The following is a 17,582-nucleotide window of genomic DNA, read 5'->3' on the forward strand; positions in this document are numbered from 1 at the left end:
GAAGGGTCCGTGTACCTCAGCATGGTGCAGGGGTCAGATCTTTCCTTCCACCTTCTGCAGGTTTCAAGGATCTAACTCCGGTCTCTAGACTTACACTGCTAGGCTTTTACCTTTCATTTTGACAACCAAGAACCACACTCTAAAAACCAGCACTTGCAGCATTAGCCTGTGATGTGCTTTAAGCACTGTGAACATGGACCTTTGGATGACTACAGTGCTTAGAATATGGAAGAAAGTGAACAAAAGCATTGAAAGAAGAGTTGAGTAGAATGTCTGTTTCCATGACATCTTTCTAGTACGTTCTATTACCTGTTGTGTTTTCCACTGGACTGCTGATCTGTAATAGATTTTAGTGAGCACCAGTGGGCGGGCAGGCTGGCTAGCTGGCTAGCTAAGTGGCTAGGTGGATGGACAGATGTATGTATGAATGAATGATGGATGGATGGATGGACGGATGGATGGACGAAGGTCAACCAAGCAAACCAGGTTGCATGCATGATGGTTGGACCTAACTAAGCAAACCACCATGAAGTATCTTGCTTCAAAGAAGGCCTCAAAGGTCTCCTTCTCTTCAAGGCTACTGATATGACAGGCCAGCCTCACCTCTTTCAGATCCACATGCACTGTATCCTCTCTGGAATTATAAGCCAAAATAAACCCTTTCTCCAAGACCGGTGTGGTGGGGTGGAGGGAGTGGGGGATGGCACACCACACAGAGAGACAGGGGAGAAAAAAGAGGACAGAGAGGTCTTCTCAGCTCTTTCAAGACGACTCAGTGCTGCAGCTCCAGATAAAATAAAAATAAACTTATTTCTGTCTCCAGTGATCCAGGCTGAGATACAGGGGGAGGCCTGAGCATCATCAGGCTGATGGCAGAGCAGTATCAACCTTGGAGACGTCACCAAGCGTAGCTAGATAGGAACAACGCAGTAAAGATTTGCAAACTTGGGGCTGGAGAGGTGAGTGGTTAAGAGCCCAAGATACTCTTATAGAGGACATGGATTCAGATCCCAACATCCACATCGTGGCTCACAACTGCCTGCAACTCCAGAGGATCCACTGCCATCTTCTGGCCTCCTCAGACACTGCGTGCACATGCAGCACATGCATACAGGCAGACACTCATTCAATAAAAACGAATCCTTATTATAAAAGTTTGCAAACTGGCCTTTTTTTGTGTGCTGCTCATTCTTTTGAAATATGAACTAGAATTAAAAGCACATAGCCAGGATGTGTATCCAAGGTCAATGTGTGAGCAGTCTCAAGGTCAGGTACCCTGTCAGAAAGCTAGCTGTACCCTGGAAACCATTCATGACTGCACTTGGGACATTGTTTAGTGGCTGTACCTAATTGGGACATCGTACGTAATTTGGGTCTAGTCCTCTAGTGGTGAAAACTCACAGCATGGTTCCCATAGTGAAAGAATTCCCTACAGAAATTTCTGGATGGCCAGTGCCATTTCTGTTCATGGACAGGTTGCCAATATAAATTTTATCTAAGGGTTACGCTCAGGGATGACATTCCTTTTAACATTCATAATTTGGCTAATATTTCTATATGCAGATTCTCCAGAAATGAAATGTGTAAGGCCCGGTCTGAAAGAGACTTCTCTCTTGGTTCTAAAGATGCCATGCCAAAAATTATTGACAAAATAAATGCATTTAAGAGCATTTAAGGGGCTGGAGAGATGGCTCAGTGGTTAAGAGCACTGACTGCTCTTCCAGAGGTCCTGAGTTCAATTCCCAGCAACCACATGGTGGCTCACAACCGTCTGTAATGGGATCTGATGCCCTCTTCTGGTGTGTCTGAAGACAGCTACAGTGTATTCATAAATTCAATAAATAAATCTTTTAAAAAGATCATTTAAGCAAGCTGTATCTTATTAGTATTATTCTTAATAAAGTGACCATTTTCTAAAGGCCAGAAATTTATTTTCTTCCCTTACTTTCTTCCTTCCTTCCTCCCTCCCTCCCTCCCTCCCTCTCTCCCTTCCTTCCTTCCTTTCATTTTTAAGGACTCAATGGAACTCAATAGGAGCAGTGAGCCCAGGGACACACGAGAACAGCCACCCACGAACTCAGCCCAGGTGTGTATCCTGGGATCCAGAGCGGGGAAGGATCCCAGGGAAGGAATGTGGCAGGGCCTCTTGATGAGAAATCCCATCTGAGACCTCAGAAATCTGGATCCAATTCTGGGCTCCATCTCTAGTTCACCACATAATTAAGGGGGTAACTCGGCTAATCTGTCCTTCACTCTGTCCTCTTTACGATAGGATCTGGCCTCTCCCACTTCCCAGGAATGCCATGTCAGCAGAGGCTGGGGATGTGAAATGCCAGTGGCCAAGGATCTGCAGGCAGCTGGGAGCTGTGCCCAGATCCAGCTGCCCTCCTGCCCCAGCCTGTCCCACAAATCAATGCCTTTGGTCATAGAGGGTCTGCCGGAGAGAGCTCAAATGAGCTGTATACAACTTCAGTCTTCCCTTTAGACAACGAGGCCAAGTAACATTTCTTTGTTGAAGCACATATTTCAACTGCATAAAAATATTGTATATGTGAAGTAAAGACATGCATAGGTACACAGAGGGAGGGTCTGTTATAGAAGCATCTGCCCAAAAGTTGGGAGATGTGGATTCTGTCATGGCTTTGGTGGGTGAGTGACCTGGGAAGGCTTTTCTTAATTAGCATCTGTTGTTTGCTGGAGGCCTATGATTGGCTGTGCGTTTTGCAATCGTGAATACGTTTGCATGCTGGCCTGCCTGGTGCCTATACAGTAAGTGCTCCATTTGTGCTAGCTATCTGTATAATTGACTAATTTAATCTCCTGATGCTTATGCAAAAGGTCTCATTCCCATGATGTAGATGGGGAGAACTGGGGGACAGAGGAGTGGCTAGCTGCTCTACTGCCCTGCCCAGACCTCGGAAGAAAGAGTGCACCCCCCACCACTGCTGGGAATGTTGCCAGACCAAGACCCTGTCAGCCGTCTTCTGAGACTGCTTCAGTTGAAGAAGGCTGGCTTACTCAAGGTCATGCTTCCTGCCAGCATCATGCTTTCTACATCCAGTGATTGGTCAGACGTGGTAAAAGGGCCTGGCTTCCTGTATTTGTTTCCCGAAGCTGCCATAACAAATTACCACCAACTGGGTGGCTTAAAACAGCAGAAAGGTATTTCCTCAAAGCTATGCAGACCAAGGCCTTAAGTCCAGTTGTTGGCAGGCTGGCTCCTTCCGGAGGCTCTAAATGAATTAGTCCTTGCCTCTCCAAAATTCCTGGGGGCAGCAGGTCACCCTTGACACTCCAGCTGGTAGATGTTTCTTTCTGATTCATCTTGGCCTCCTGCGCCAGCCTGAGGAGCGTCCAGTCTCCCTCCCTCTGTGCCTGTGTGCATCTCCCTCCCTCTCATGTGTATGTGTCCATGTGTGTATACATGTGTGCGCAAGTGTGCATATGGAGGTTAGAGGTCAAATTCAGTGTCTTCCTCACTCACTCCCGACTTTAGAGAAAGTCTCTCACTGAAGCTGGAACTCACTGAACAGCTAGACCAGCCAGCCAGTGAGCCTGACTTTGCCTCCAGCTCTTGGATTCCAGGTGCACCCTGCCACACTGCTTGCATGTGGGTTCCAGGGATCCAAACTCAAGTCCTCACATGTACACAGCAAGCATTTCATTCACTGGGACATCACCCCAGACCTCCCCCTCTGACTCCTAGGAGTCGAACCACCGTTGTGTTTTAGACTTCCTCTAAACACAAAGTGATTGTATTGGGGAACATTTCATTTGATGATGCTTGCAGAGATGCAGTGTCCTAAGGCAGCATTCATAGATACCAAGGGCTATCACTAGGTCTGATGTTCAGCCCTCTACATTCCTTACAGGGAACCTGAGCTGAGCTCTGTCCTGCCTCTATGAGATCACCTGAGACTTCACACAGACCTCACCACAGCCCTGTGATCTCCCTTCAAGCCCACCTCTCTCCTTTGCATTCTGTCAGGTCCTCTCCCTAACACAAGCATCCTGCATGATACACCCACTTCGGTGTGTGACTACAGCACGTGTTCCAGTCCCCTGGGGCATCAATACCTGATTCAGATATGGTGGGGGGTGGGGGGGAGAAAGAAGGAAGGAAAGAGAAAGAGAGAAAAAAGAAAAGAAAAAGAGATAATGGGAGAGGAAAAAAAACTTTTGGGGTTGGAGACGGAAAATGCTTGCCACACAAACACAAGGACCTGAGTTCAATCACCAACATCCATGTAAAAAGCTAGGCACTGTGGTTTGCACCTAGATCCCAGTTCTGACGAGGCGTATACAGGAGGACCCCTGAGCCTTGCTGACTGGACAAATCTGGGGTTCCCATTGAGCACAAAATTCAGTCTTAGTTTCATTCCGTTGCAACAAAGAGCAACTTGTGCGTGAAGGGTTTATTTGAGCACACAATCCTAGGTCACAGTCCAGCACTGAGGAAAACCGGGTAAGAACCTAAGGAACACACGGATGCTTGCTGGGTCATGATTAGCTGGCTTTCTTATTCAGCCCAGGACCAGACCCTTTTACAGTTACCAGCAGTGAAAATTCCTCACTTGAGACTTCTCTTCAAGCTGACGATTAAAGCTGACCAGGACAATGCCACCATTCATTCCCCTTCTCTACTTTCCATTCTCCATTTCTCCTCTTTCCTCCTGTCACCCATCCATTCCCATAAAACTTGCCAGCCTCTAGTCTCATTTAAGCCCAACTTCCCTCAGGAAGTCACCTGATAAAACTAACCTGCACCAAGATATAGTAAGAGCAGTAATGGTCAGGTGCTCCAGAAGGTGGTGGATGACCGAAACACCACAGTGAGGCATTGTATCAGGAGACACAATTCAAGCTGCTGGAAACCTACAGGAGGAGGTGTTGTAAAACTGGGCTCATCCAAAACACCAAGCCAGGCAGCCAAAGGAACGGGACCGTATTTATAAATACTAATGCACAGCCTCCAGACTGAAAACTTGCTTTGTTAGTAACTGGACTTACCTGCAGTAATTAACGCCATGTAAAGAAATGTCTGCCATGGTAACCTTTCTGAAATTGTAAAAATATCAAAGTGTTAAATTTATTGTAGATGGCTCACAGTAGGCAAAGACACTGGGCAAGAAGAGTCGACTCCCTCAGACACAGCTGCGTAGCCTTCCCAAGGCTTCATGCTGCCCTGTATCTGTTTCCCCATGTTCACAGTGTGGAACACACATACGGCACACATGTATCTCCTAGCAACATTTTCAGACAAAATACACAAGCACAAAGCCAACATCCCCACAACCCATAAGGAACACACCTAAGCGCTCAAAGTATTGTGTTACTGTTGAGCCTTATTGTGAATTTTCCCCATAATGAAGCAGAGGTTCTCCTGCTGGTCCATCGGCTGTCATACTTTCCATTGTTCCCAACTGATACGTTTTCATCAGCACAAACTGTCATACGTAACAAGGGGTCCCACTATGACATTTTCATGCACCCATATAATATCGTTTGACCACGTTCGCCCCCATCACCCCTTCTTGCTTACTTCCTAGTCCCGCTATCCTCTTCCCGAGTAGATCCCTGCACTAGCTGCTCCTGCTGGGCTGCCGTGATAGGATACCACGACCTAGTTATTTAACTTGAGAGTTCCTGAGGGGGTCCATCACGGTGAGGAAGGTGTGGTAGCAGTAGCAGGCCAGAGCAGGATGCTGAGAGAACACATCTCAGTCACAAACAGGAAGCAGAGAGCACAGTGGGAGTGGGGACTCAGTGACATACTTCCTCTGAGGTTCCACCGCCTAAATGTCCCCGGATAGCATCCCCTGCCTGGGAACAAGTGTTCAACTATATGAGTCTATGGGGGACATTTGCCATTTATGTCACCACGGCCTCTTCTAGTTCATGTCTATTTCCGTGACCTAATGAGTTTCACTAAGGTTGCTTCCAGGAGCACCTCATACATGGTTACACACTTTAAAAACAAATCTTTCCCTCCCCCCAGCAACCATTAACTATCTACAGATGCTCAGGGAGGGAGGGGTGAGGCCTCATGAGACCTCCTCCCCTTCCTCAATTGACTTTAACACTAAATGTAAAGGTTTTGTTCTTTAAACGGGCAGTTTCTGTCTTTAAATTTTGCATTTTTATTCATCTATCTATTCCTTTGTGTGTCTCTACATTCAAGAGTGCACATACATGTGTGCACACCCATGTGGAGGTCAGAAGACTTGTGTTCTCTTTCTGCCATTTGGGTTCTAGGGCCGGGACTCCAGTCATCGGGCTTGGCGGCAGTCAGCTTTGCCCACCCCCCACCCTCCCCTCGGTTATCTTACCAGACTCCCATGTAGTTTCATTCAGTGGTCATTTCAGAATAATTTGCTTCCTATGGCATAAGGTACCTCTAACTTTCTTCAGTCAGGATTGTTACCTTCGTTATGATAAAGTTTTCATCTATTTTTCTGCCTTCAAAGTGCTCCATAAAGACCACACTTTGAAACTGTGTTCTCCCCAAACATACCCCATATATTAAGATAAGGGGTGGCTGACTTCATCTTACAAACGTCATAGTTGGGAAAGCCCACAGCTTCCCATTGGGTTAAAAGGAATAGTGGTATTTAACACTATTAACAACTACACAACTAACTACTAACACTAACAACCTGATGCTATTCCAGTGGCTCACTTTCCTTGGCTTTTTTTTTTAAGATTCCGGTACTCTAAAGTTATTTAGGAAGTAATAGATCATAGTTAATTGTCCTGGCTCTTGTGCTGTGCTTTCAGAATCGGGTCTGATTTGTGGCCTGGCTGTAGTTCAGTATTATCCAACGTGAGGTTTTATTTCATCAGCCCAGTATCAAAGCTTCCTCACTTTAGTCAGAAATTAAAATAATAGCTCTAAGTTTCTCCTTGCTGTCAGGCAACTGGTCAATAATGAGACTTGCTGCGCTTTAAAAAAAATGATTCTTCATGCTCCCCATAAAGCTAGAAATATAATCCCTTTATTGAGCACAGGCGCTCGACTTTTCTTGTACAAAGACAAATCGTTTTCTATTTTCTGAGAACCTCCTCTCTTGGAACATCACAAACTGTGCCATTGAGCCCAAGGGAGAAGACTGTCCGGTCTGCCTAATAGTCTGAGCAAAGTCTAGGACACCCACGTTGTTCCTCAATGCTCTTCTGAAACATTTTGTGTGGCGAATTATTAAGAGGAAAGAAAAAGATACCAGCAGTAGCTAAAACGATCAAAGAGTGACTGAAAAGAAAGTAGCCTAGAGGGCCGGGGAGACAGCACCCCTGAGAAAGTGCTTGGCAAGCAAGCATGAGGGACTTAAGGTCCCCAACAGCTATGTAAAGGTCACTAAAAGTAGTGAACCTGTGGTCCCACTGAGTCAGTGAAAGGAGATCCGTGTGGCTCTATGGCCAGACTGTCTAAAAAGGGAAGTGGAAAGCAATCGGGAGACACTCAACAACAACTTCTGGCACCCGTGGAGTATATGCATGTGTTTGTGAACACATGTGTGCATATGTGTGTGTGCATGCATGTGTCACACAAGAGAACATTCCACAAAGAAAAATCCTTTTGTAGTGTCACAGACAAGACAAATGACCTCAGGTTATCTGAAGAACTTGCCTAAGATTCACTTTTAAAAGCCTGCTGCAGCTCTGATTTGTGGCATTCACCTGCAACGCCATGCAGCCCAGCTCCCCAATTCATGAGTGCTGCTTTTTCTTGGAAGCCTCTGAGAGGCCCTGAACAAATCACTTCATGCCCTTTATAACAAGGAGAGCCAATGCCACCAGCTATCCTCTGCTTCTACCTTGGCTTGTAGTGATCACCTGGCTCCCCTGGGAATGCAGCGCAGACTACAGAGGGGCCTGTGAAAATGAAACCCTAGTTCTATCGACAACTATTACGTGAAGAGATTACTCGCGGCCCAAGCTTCAGACTTCCTTTTCTTGATGTAACCACTTAAAAATGGAGACTGCTGCAGACCGACTTTTTAAAATAGTTTCACCATTACCTTTTCTTAACCAAAATCACACACCAGTGGATATTAACACGAAGCAGCACTCCGAAACTTCTCCCGAGACTACCGAGAATAAACAGCATCCTCAGGAATGATGATGGCATGCTTCAGGAGACGTCACAGTGCCAATCCCATCCTCTGAGTTTCAGAACAGAATGTTAGGAATAAAGACAGAATAGGTGACAGGCCAGAAAACTTCTAAAAATTAGTTTGTATTCCCAAGTCATTGTGTGTGGAACCTGACAAGCTGGTTCCTAAACTTCTGCATTTTTATGAAAATGGGAAGTACATTTAAAAATAACAAACCAGGGGCTGGAAAGGTGCCTCTCTGGTTAAAAGCACTGGCTGTTCAATTTCCTGGTTCAATTCCTAGCACCCAAATGCTAGCTCACAACCATCCTCACTCCAGTTCCAAGGGACATGATGCCCTCTTCTGGCCTCCTCAAGCACCAGGCACATACATGGTACATATATGCATATGCAGGCAGAATGCTCATATACATACGATAAAAATAAAGCACAGTTAAGGCAATGTTACTAACACAAATAGATTAATGAGAATGAGAGGCTGCCCAAATGCCAGACATATGTAGCAGAAGCAATGCCAGCCTAGCTGAAAAAAACATGAACTCAGGACTCAGGGAGAGACCCTGCACCAAAGGAATAAGGTAGTATGCAATAGAGGAGGATATGTAACCCTCATTCAAAACACACTCTCACACACACACACACACACACACACACACACACACACACACGCACACGCACACTCTCTCTCTCTCACACACACACACACACACACCCCTCCTCTGGAACTGGAATTACAGATGGTTGTTGGTCATCATGTAGCCCAACATGGAGAAATGTAAGCCGGTTTGAGTAAGTACGTCCCCCATAAGCTTTGAATGCTTGGTGCCCAGTGGTAGCATTGTTTGTGGAGGTTCAAATGTGGCCTTGCCCAAGGAAGGATGTTACTGGGACAGGCTTTGGGTGCTCCCAATCTCATCCCATGTCCAGTTCCCTCTGCTGCGTGCTTGCAGTCGATGATGAGCTCTCGGCATCCTGCTCTGGCCATCATGCCTGCCACTTGCTGCAGTGCTTCCCCACCATGATGGACTCCTACCTCTCTGGAATCCTAAGCCCAGATACATTCTTTAGGCTGCCCTGGTGTTTTATCACAGAAACGGAGAAGTAACTAGAGGAACCAATGCCCACTTCTGCCTTGTGTGGACCATGTACACATGCGGTGCCAACACACATGCCGATAGCACACCCATACACATAATACAAAAAGAAATTGATAATTCAGAACAGCAAAGGATTCAGTTTAAGAAACCATACATAGTAAAAATAAAAACCTTAAGACCTCCACTGAATAAAAACTTTGGATTTGCCACCAAGTGTTTATTGGCAATACACCATAAAAAGGATAAAATACCCCGATATTTATAGCAGATATTACTAGATGAATATCCTCTTTGAGTACCAAAAATTAAAATCCATGCATCTGTGTATGTACCAGTAAGGATACAAAGACAGCTAATAAAACACAATTACAAAATGGACAGTATACAAAATAGACACTTCTGAAAAGAACTGTTTGCTGACACCCCAATGCCATTCCTAACAGAGGAATGCAAAATAAAACCAGTGTTGTGATTTGAATCTGAGATGCCTCTATAGGTCCATGTGTTTGACCTCTTGTCCCAGGATGGGGCCACTGTCTGGGGAGGTGGAGCCTTGATGGTAGAAGTTAGTCACTGGGGGTGACTCCATTCTTGCACATAATGACATGTGACTAACCAGCCTCACACTCCTGCTGCCAGGGCCCCTGTCCCCATAATGGAATGCATCCACTGGAACTGGAAACCTAATAAACCCTCTCTTCCCAAAGCTGCATTTCATCAAGGTTTTCTACAACAGCAGAAAAGTAAACAGGTACAGCCACAAGGAATACTTAAATAGCCGAAAGTCTGGCAATGCCAAATATGGGCAAATGGAATTCTCCCCAGAGGATGATGGGAGTATAAAATGTTTCAGGCGGGTAGACACTGTAACCCCACAAGTCCGCTCCTGAATCACATCCTATAAAAATGTGTTCAGAGCCAGGCATGGCTGCACCGTACCTCTAATCCCAGCCTTGGGAAGGCAAAGGCAGGCCTCTCTCCGTTCAAGTCGGGTCCATGTAGTGAGTTCCAGGCCAGCTGAGCTAGAGTGAGACTGTCTCACTGTTTTCATCCCAAACTGAAATGGTGTTAATCACAGAACAGCACAAGGCATACGAACGAGAGAAAACTCATCAACTGCAGCACAGGACATTAAGTTCTTGACAATGTGAGTGAATGGCACAGGGAACACGAGAGAATGACTGAACCTTGGTAGAAATCAAAATGGACTCACATAGATGGGAGATGATGAAAGGGCACTCAGGGGCCACTGCCACAGTTAGGAGAGCAGTGACTCCTTTGGGGAAGAAGAAGGTGCCAAAAGGGGACAAACACAAGGATCTGAGGGGCTGGCAGAAGCTTCTCTACACCTGCTTTGATCACAAAGCTGTTGCTTTATCCGTGAAACTGGTCATAGTCTTTTGAGTACTTATTAACAGTTAAAGCCATAATGATCAACAGTTTGAAACTATGAATGATCCAGAAACAGGCCTAAAACACAAAAGGCACCTTATAGGACTTTACTATCCCATTAACACGGTTTTACAAAACAGAACATGGTGGCTTCTGATACTGAACCAATTGTAAAATATTCAGCATGCAACTCTCCCCTCACCCAGTTTCCCCAAAAGTCTGCTATGAAGACACTTGCCTTTCACCCCAGGGTTGTTCAGACTAAATGAGTTGATGCATGGAAACGAAAGATTAAAATTTCTTCTGAGGGAAAGGTTAACTCTAAAAAATGAAAAAAGGGATTGGAGAGGTGGCTCAGCAGTTAAGATGCCATACTGCTCTTGAAAGGACCCAGTTCAGCTCCCAACACCCAAAACTGCTTCTAACTCTAGGGAATCTGACGCCCTCTTCTGGCTTCCACAGGCACCTGCACATATATGTATACACTCTCTCAGACACACACACAAAACTTGAAAAAAGTCTTTAAACAACTGAAAAATGGGGTCAGGGGAGATACTACAAGATACAAATATCTATTGCTGGGTTAAGAAGTCTGTTCAAAAGGTAGGAAATGTCTTTAACCCCAGAACTCAGGAGACAGAGACAAGCAGATCTCTATCAAGATTGAGGCCAGCCTGGACTGTGTAGTAAGTTCCAGGACAGTCAGAGCTACATAGTGAGACCATGGAGGGGGTGGGCAGGAGTAACCAGGTCTTTTAAAGCACACAAGCAAAAGCAGGCTCCTGGATAAAGCCAAAATGAAGCATCATAGACTATGTTAAAGTCAATTGGCCCACTAAAATGAAGGGTAAAGGGTAGGACACCTCTCATCAGAACTGAGAAGGGAAGGAGGATCTCTCCAAAAGATTGCAATGTGTGGACAATGCCATTCTCAGAAAAAAAAAAAAAAAAAAGGCCTTCAAAGAGTAGCAGTCAGCAACCTAAAGCCAATATTAAAAAAAAATAATAAAAAAAATAAAATCCAGCCTTCACTAAGAAACATGTATTTTAACGGCATTTAAATTTTCAATAATTTGTTAATGTCTTTTAAGTATTAACTTTAAATTATTTATCTATAGTCTGGGACTATAAATAGCTATGGAGCAGCCAGGAACAACATATTATGGTTGAGATGTAAGACATTTAATACAGGAAATGTTTGCAAAACATAAAGCAAATTGAGACTATTTCTATAAGACGGCGGCATAGGAAGTCAGTCAAGTACACACACTCGACCATTAGCAGACCGAGTGCTGGGCTCAAGGGGACTGACTTCAACTTCATGCTTCAACTCTCCTTTGCCAGCCTTCCAGAAACACTAGTTCATTCCAATAAAGAATACCATACGTCTGTTCTGAAATCATCTATTAGTTTTAAAACCACAGGTTCCATACTTTTCTTATAGCAACCTTTTCTTGGTGGGAGAGATACGGAGTGCTTACACTAGAAGCATCCACTGTGGAATCAAGCCCTTCCCAGTGCACGTGTATCTGATTTATATGAATTTTAGGCCCAATTTCATGTATAGACACTGCTTTTAAAGAAATGAAACTCAAACAAGTACCAAGAAAATATCACCATTAGCATGTGGAGTTGCTCTGATTGGTATTTTATTTCTCCTTTACAAGTTCCACATAATAGACAAAGGCTTTTTGATAACATTGTTATCTTTGCTGAAAATGATCATATAATCATTTTAAACAGCACAAATGTGCACATACAGGACTGAGGTTTCTGCAGCCTGTAAACACCTCTGTGGGTTTAACAAGGAAAAAAAGCAATATACTGACAATTCAACTGTAACTCTTAGAAAAACACCGGTTTCCTTACCAAGCACGAGTGTCCTGTACAGGGACCTATCATCCCAGATGGCAATGAGTTCAAGCCTAGGGCAGCCAGGAGCAGCTCCCCACACCGGCTCAGAAGACCCTCCCCACCCAGCACTTCTTCCAAGTGCTCCTTAACCTCATCACAGGTGACAGCAGTCGCCCCAAGAGAGGACAGAGCAGCAGACACAGTGGTTGTGGTTCCGAGTGTTGTGTGCGGCATTTCACATCCAGCGTCTCAGGAACGTGTCCATGCAAGCATGCGTACCATTCTTTAGACTGCTCCCCTCATTTCTCGAGTGAGGGGACCAGGCCTTCCTAATTCACTTTAGGTGCCTGGGATAACAAAGTATTTCACCAGAAGGGGTGTAAGCAGTGCTATCTGATAAGAATACGAAGAAGGAAAAAGCAGATATCTTAAAGAAAACGTGTGTTCTACTCACACTAAAATATCAGACCAATGCACAATATACTGCAAAACTGTAACACAATACGGCCAAACACAATGTTCAAATATTGAACTGTTCAAGCATGTGAAGATCATCTTCTGAAAGACAAACTGGGTTCTTATTTTGTAGCTACCTTTGTGTAACTTAAACTGCTGTCCCTCAACAAGGTCTGACACTGTCTTGGTACTTGTTAGGAAGTTCGATGAGACAATGTAAGCTCAACAGTCAACTCCCGGGATCTCCCAGCGCTCATTTTCAGCATTCGTCCGAGGACTGGGCATCATCTTCATCCCTCACTTCTCGGTATCTCCCTGAAGACTCCCCTTCTGGATTGTAGCTCCTGCATTGTAATATTCAGTCTCTCGGCTAGTTTCTGTGCTGCGAGCTTCGCCTGCATCTCCTTCAAAACAAAAAACAAAGGCAAAGTTATACATCCACAACTCCCCTTAGATATCTCAACAGGTCTGGAGATAAGGAACGTTGACACTCACTGTCTCTCTGACAAAACAAGAAGTTGACAGCAGTGTCCTGTCAAGACATGGGGCAATGTCTCCAAGAGCTGTCAGCCTGTTGCAGTTGCTAGTGATTTCCATGAGCAAGGAATGCAGCAATCAAAACAGCTTACCTCCACACAAGAAACTGAAAACTCAGCTTGGCACTACAGCAACCATTAACAGACACACCAAGTGTGGTGTGTACAGTGAACGGCCTGCCTGTGTTAGAAACCAATGTGGTACTGACATCTCCAACTGACAAGACTTTCTTCTCTAATTAAATCATGTTTTCTAGGTTTCAATGGCACAAAAAGAGCCAAGACATTAATGCTGCATGCTGACTGCTCCTTGCTGAGTGAAGTCAATTAATACTTGAAAAGGTCCAAGTAAATTCAGACTTGCAGTGGACTTTTCCACACACAAGACTTGACTCAAACTGCTGGCAGGCTTCACGGCTCATCTCTGATTCACCTTTTCCACCACCCACACTTCAGCAAGTCCTTCATCTCTGCACATGATATGGTTAGGCATAACTGGTATCTACTATTACTATTCCGTCAAGGCAACCCATTTCAAGCTGAGGGTTTAACTTAAAAATATTTCAAGTAGTAGTTAAAACCAGAGACAGCTCACAGGTCATTCCTCTAGCACAGCAGTTGGATCTGATGCTAATCCTAATGCACTGGGAGAAGAAACACAAAAGGCCATAGAGATATTACTCCATGCAGGCTAAATGCTTAGGGAAAGCCAGGGTGGAATCACAGCTAGTTTGACTTTCGTAGATGCAGGCAACTGACTAAAGTCCAGCTAAGCTGTTCAGGAGAGGGGATGCTGTTTTCCCAGAAACTCAGTATTACAATCTAAACGTAACTAATCCTTCAGATTCTCCCAAGGAGTCTCGTACTTATGTCTCCCATCTTGTTAATCTGAGCACAAACTTTATCAATATTATATACTTTATTATAGACAGGGTCTCACCATCTAACTCTGGCTGGCTGAGAACTTGCTATGTAGATCAGGCTAGCCTCAAATGCAGAGGTTTTTGCCTCCCAACTGCTAGAATTAAAGTGCTAAGACTAAAGGTACACACTGCCACACCTGATCAATATACATTAAAAAATATTCTACGCAGAACATAGTGCTATATACAACTGATTAAGACCCAAAGTAGGAGGGACCTCTATTCTCACGGGAACCGTGAATTATGGCCTCAAGCCCTTTTATTAGTAGTTGGTAACTCAGCATGGCCTCTTGCCCTTCTGCATTGGCCCTTGCTCTGTAGGAGATGAAACCGTCTCCCTACATCTCTAAGCAGGTCCCTGAGTGAGGTCTTACCAAGAAACTGCCACATGGGAGTTTGCATATGCTGTCCCAAGCAGCAGCAGGGTGATCCCCATCACTCCAATCCTCTCTCCTGTCTACTGGTAAATCACTGAGCTTTCTTATAGTCCTAGCAACTGTGTGGCTGAAAACTAGTGGCATTATGTCTAAGAGCTAATGCTCTCAGCCAACCACATCTCTAGAATCTGATCCCTCTATTCAGCCAAAGTAAATTCTAATTCCTAAAGCGGCAGCCAACACACAGACAAGAAAAATCCAAGACTCTAGAATTACCTCATAATTCTGCTTCTGCTCTTTCTGCAGAGCCAGCGACTCTTCTATGGAGAGCAGCTGTGCAGGCAGGGGGTGGAGCAGAAGAAGGCGAGCTGCTGTGACATCATCAAGATGCTGCCTAGCCCTGCGTCGCTGCTCTTCTGAGGAAGCAGGAGACTGAGCCCTCTGACAATGACTTGGTGAGTCACTCTGTTGTGTGGGTAACCTAAAAAAGGAAAAGCAGGCTTAATCAATCCATGCATAAGTACGAAGTTGGCCTTTAACCCAGGATCCTACTGCTTCTACAAGGTTAACATAAAGCAGGCTACGAGTATTTGCTGCTGACAGTGGATATATGTACAGATACAAACCTGCCTTTCTTTCCTCTTCACACCATATATTCATTTCATTCACTCAACATTCCTAATGCTGTGACCGTTTAATAGTTTCTTGTGTTGTGGTAACCTCAATCATAACGTCATTTTCTTTTCTACTTCATAACTATAGCTATGCAACTGTTACAGAATCATAACATATCTGATATGCAGACTATCTAATGTCTAACTCCTGTGAAAGGGGCTGAGGATCTGCTAGCATACCCTTACCTCACTGTGTGCTCAAACCTCCACTCACCCATAAACCCAATGCCATGTGTCTCCTGCAGCCTCTCCAGGTCTCTTCGTGCACAGGCTGCACTTTCTCTCAAACTTACTACTAATTCTGGTAGCCCTCACTGCCCATCCCTCACCTTTCTTGTTCCTGGTCACATGGCTGTGATTAGGCCACCTTACTCTTTCTGACACTCCTTAATTGTAACCTTCTGGAAGTGAGACAGACACCACAGGATGATACCCCTTCATCCAGATGCCTTCACCAAAGGTTTTTTCCTAGTTAAAAAATTAATGTGCTATGACCTTGTTTTCTAAATAGAAGAAACCATTTAAAGTTATAACATTAATAATCAGTGGGTTAGGATTAAGTCTGCAACAACAAACATGCTGTGGGTCTTCTGAAGCGTTCAGCTTCACCAAGGAGGAACACCCACGTTCCTTCCTCTCATCTGATGTCACCTATGTAAAGACGGGCAGTCAACTAGCACTACTTCCTGGCATAGTTGGTCTAACTGCTACAAATGCAATTCTTTTCTCCTCAAAGAGTTCTTGTTGTTCTGATGATCTCAGAAATTTAGCAAAGCACTCAAATGCAAAATTCCCAGCCCCCTTTCCCCCAAATCTATGTTTAGTTATATTTTTAGAAAAAAATCCTTTTAGCCTCCTTTCCCTGAAAATTGCTATCATTTAGTTTAAATTTCTTCCAAGTTTGGAAACCTTGAGTGCTCTAGAGTCCAACCTCTTTAAGGAGCACTCTTACTTGACTATGTCCTTATAGCTCTGTTGCCTACTTGTAATGAGCACACAGTTTTATTTTTTCCTACTGAATAGCCCATTAGTTCCTACAATTGCTTGTCTTGGCTTACACAGCAATTGAGGGGGAGTTGCACACCAGCAAATGGTACTGACAAAAGTCACGATACATTTACCCTCCCACTCTTTGTTTATTATGAAATATTGGCTAAGTATCTTGAAACACACGATTCCCCATCTGCTATTTAAAACCCTTTCAATGACTCGCCTTCAAAACTAACATTTTTTCTAAAAGCAGACCTCCATTTCAGCCACTCTGATTTACTTTCACGGTCTGGTCACTCCTACCTACAAGCTCCATACATAACATTCCCTCAACTAGTATGACACTCTGAATTCTCTCTGAGCTCCACACACATTCTTAAGACAAGCCTGTTCCTGGGACACTTACACATTGGTCTTAAACTTATGAGGAGGGGGCACTGGGTTTCTAGCTCGCATTTCTAGCACTGTCATGTAATGAGGCTTCTTAGGAGTCTCACTCTGCAGTCCTGGAAAGTTCTCAGTGCTGGTGTTTTCTTCTGAGGGTTCAGTCTGGTCTGCAGTTGTGATCTTTTGCAATTTAGTGATAAACAGACTGTCGACGCTGCTGGAAATCTCTTCCGCTTGACTTGAATGCTGGGGGAGATGTTCATTAACTTCAGATGGGGAGCCTGGGCTGTGATGCGGACAGACGGGCTGGTATTCACTGTGCAGCCAGTCTCCAAAGTCTCTTCATTGCCTTTGTGAGTGAGCTGTGTAGGTCCCTGTGTTTCTGAGGTTGTTTTAGATGATTCAATGTCTACTGACGAACATTCAGGAACTAATGATGAAGTATCAAGCATCAGGTCAGAATTCTGGGCCTTGTCTATGTCGGTATCAACTCTTGTGGTTGCTTTATGCCTTAGCTTACAGTCAACACTAACAGGATGAAATAGTTCAGTTCTCCCTCTGACCTCTTCACTTTCTGAAATGGCAGCTTTCAGTTTGGCAGTGGTGTCTGAGATCTTTTTACCTTTGTCGGGCAATTTGCAAATGAATTTTCTGTGGAGTGGAAAAGAGAAACAAACATGTATACATTACAGCCATGTTTTTTAAACATGAAGACACAGTATTTAAAAGGCAAAATGTAATCAAAGAAAAACTTAAGTTTTTAAAAAAATCTGATTTTCTTT

At 44.4% G+C, this 17,582-nt stretch overlaps 1 protein-coding gene across 1 annotated transcript in view; it reads right to left on the reverse strand.

Moving 5' to 3' along the window:
- Positions 1 to 12,216: 12,216 nt before the first annotated feature.
- LOC116906639 (myocardial zonula adherens protein-like) overlaps positions 12,217 to 17,582 on the reverse strand; it is a 112,138-nt gene continuing 106,772 nt past the window's right edge. Inside the window, 5 exon segments of the mRNA XM_032909416.1 lie at positions 12,217 to 13,256; positions 13,258 to 13,317; positions 15,026 to 15,230; positions 16,820 to 17,075; positions 17,078 to 17,451. Of these exon segments, the coding sequence (XP_032765307.1) occupies positions 13,173 to 13,256; positions 13,258 to 13,317; positions 15,026 to 15,230; positions 16,820 to 17,075; positions 17,078 to 17,451 (979 nt within the window). The 3' untranslated portion in view covers positions 12,217 to 13,172.

Source organism: Rattus rattus, chromosome 8, assembly GCF_011064425.1.
Source record: "Rattus rattus isolate New Zealand chromosome 8, Rrattus_CSIRO_v1, whole genome shotgun sequence".
Classification (NCBI taxonomy): domain Eukaryota; kingdom Metazoa; phylum Chordata; class Mammalia; order Rodentia; family Muridae; genus Rattus; species Rattus rattus.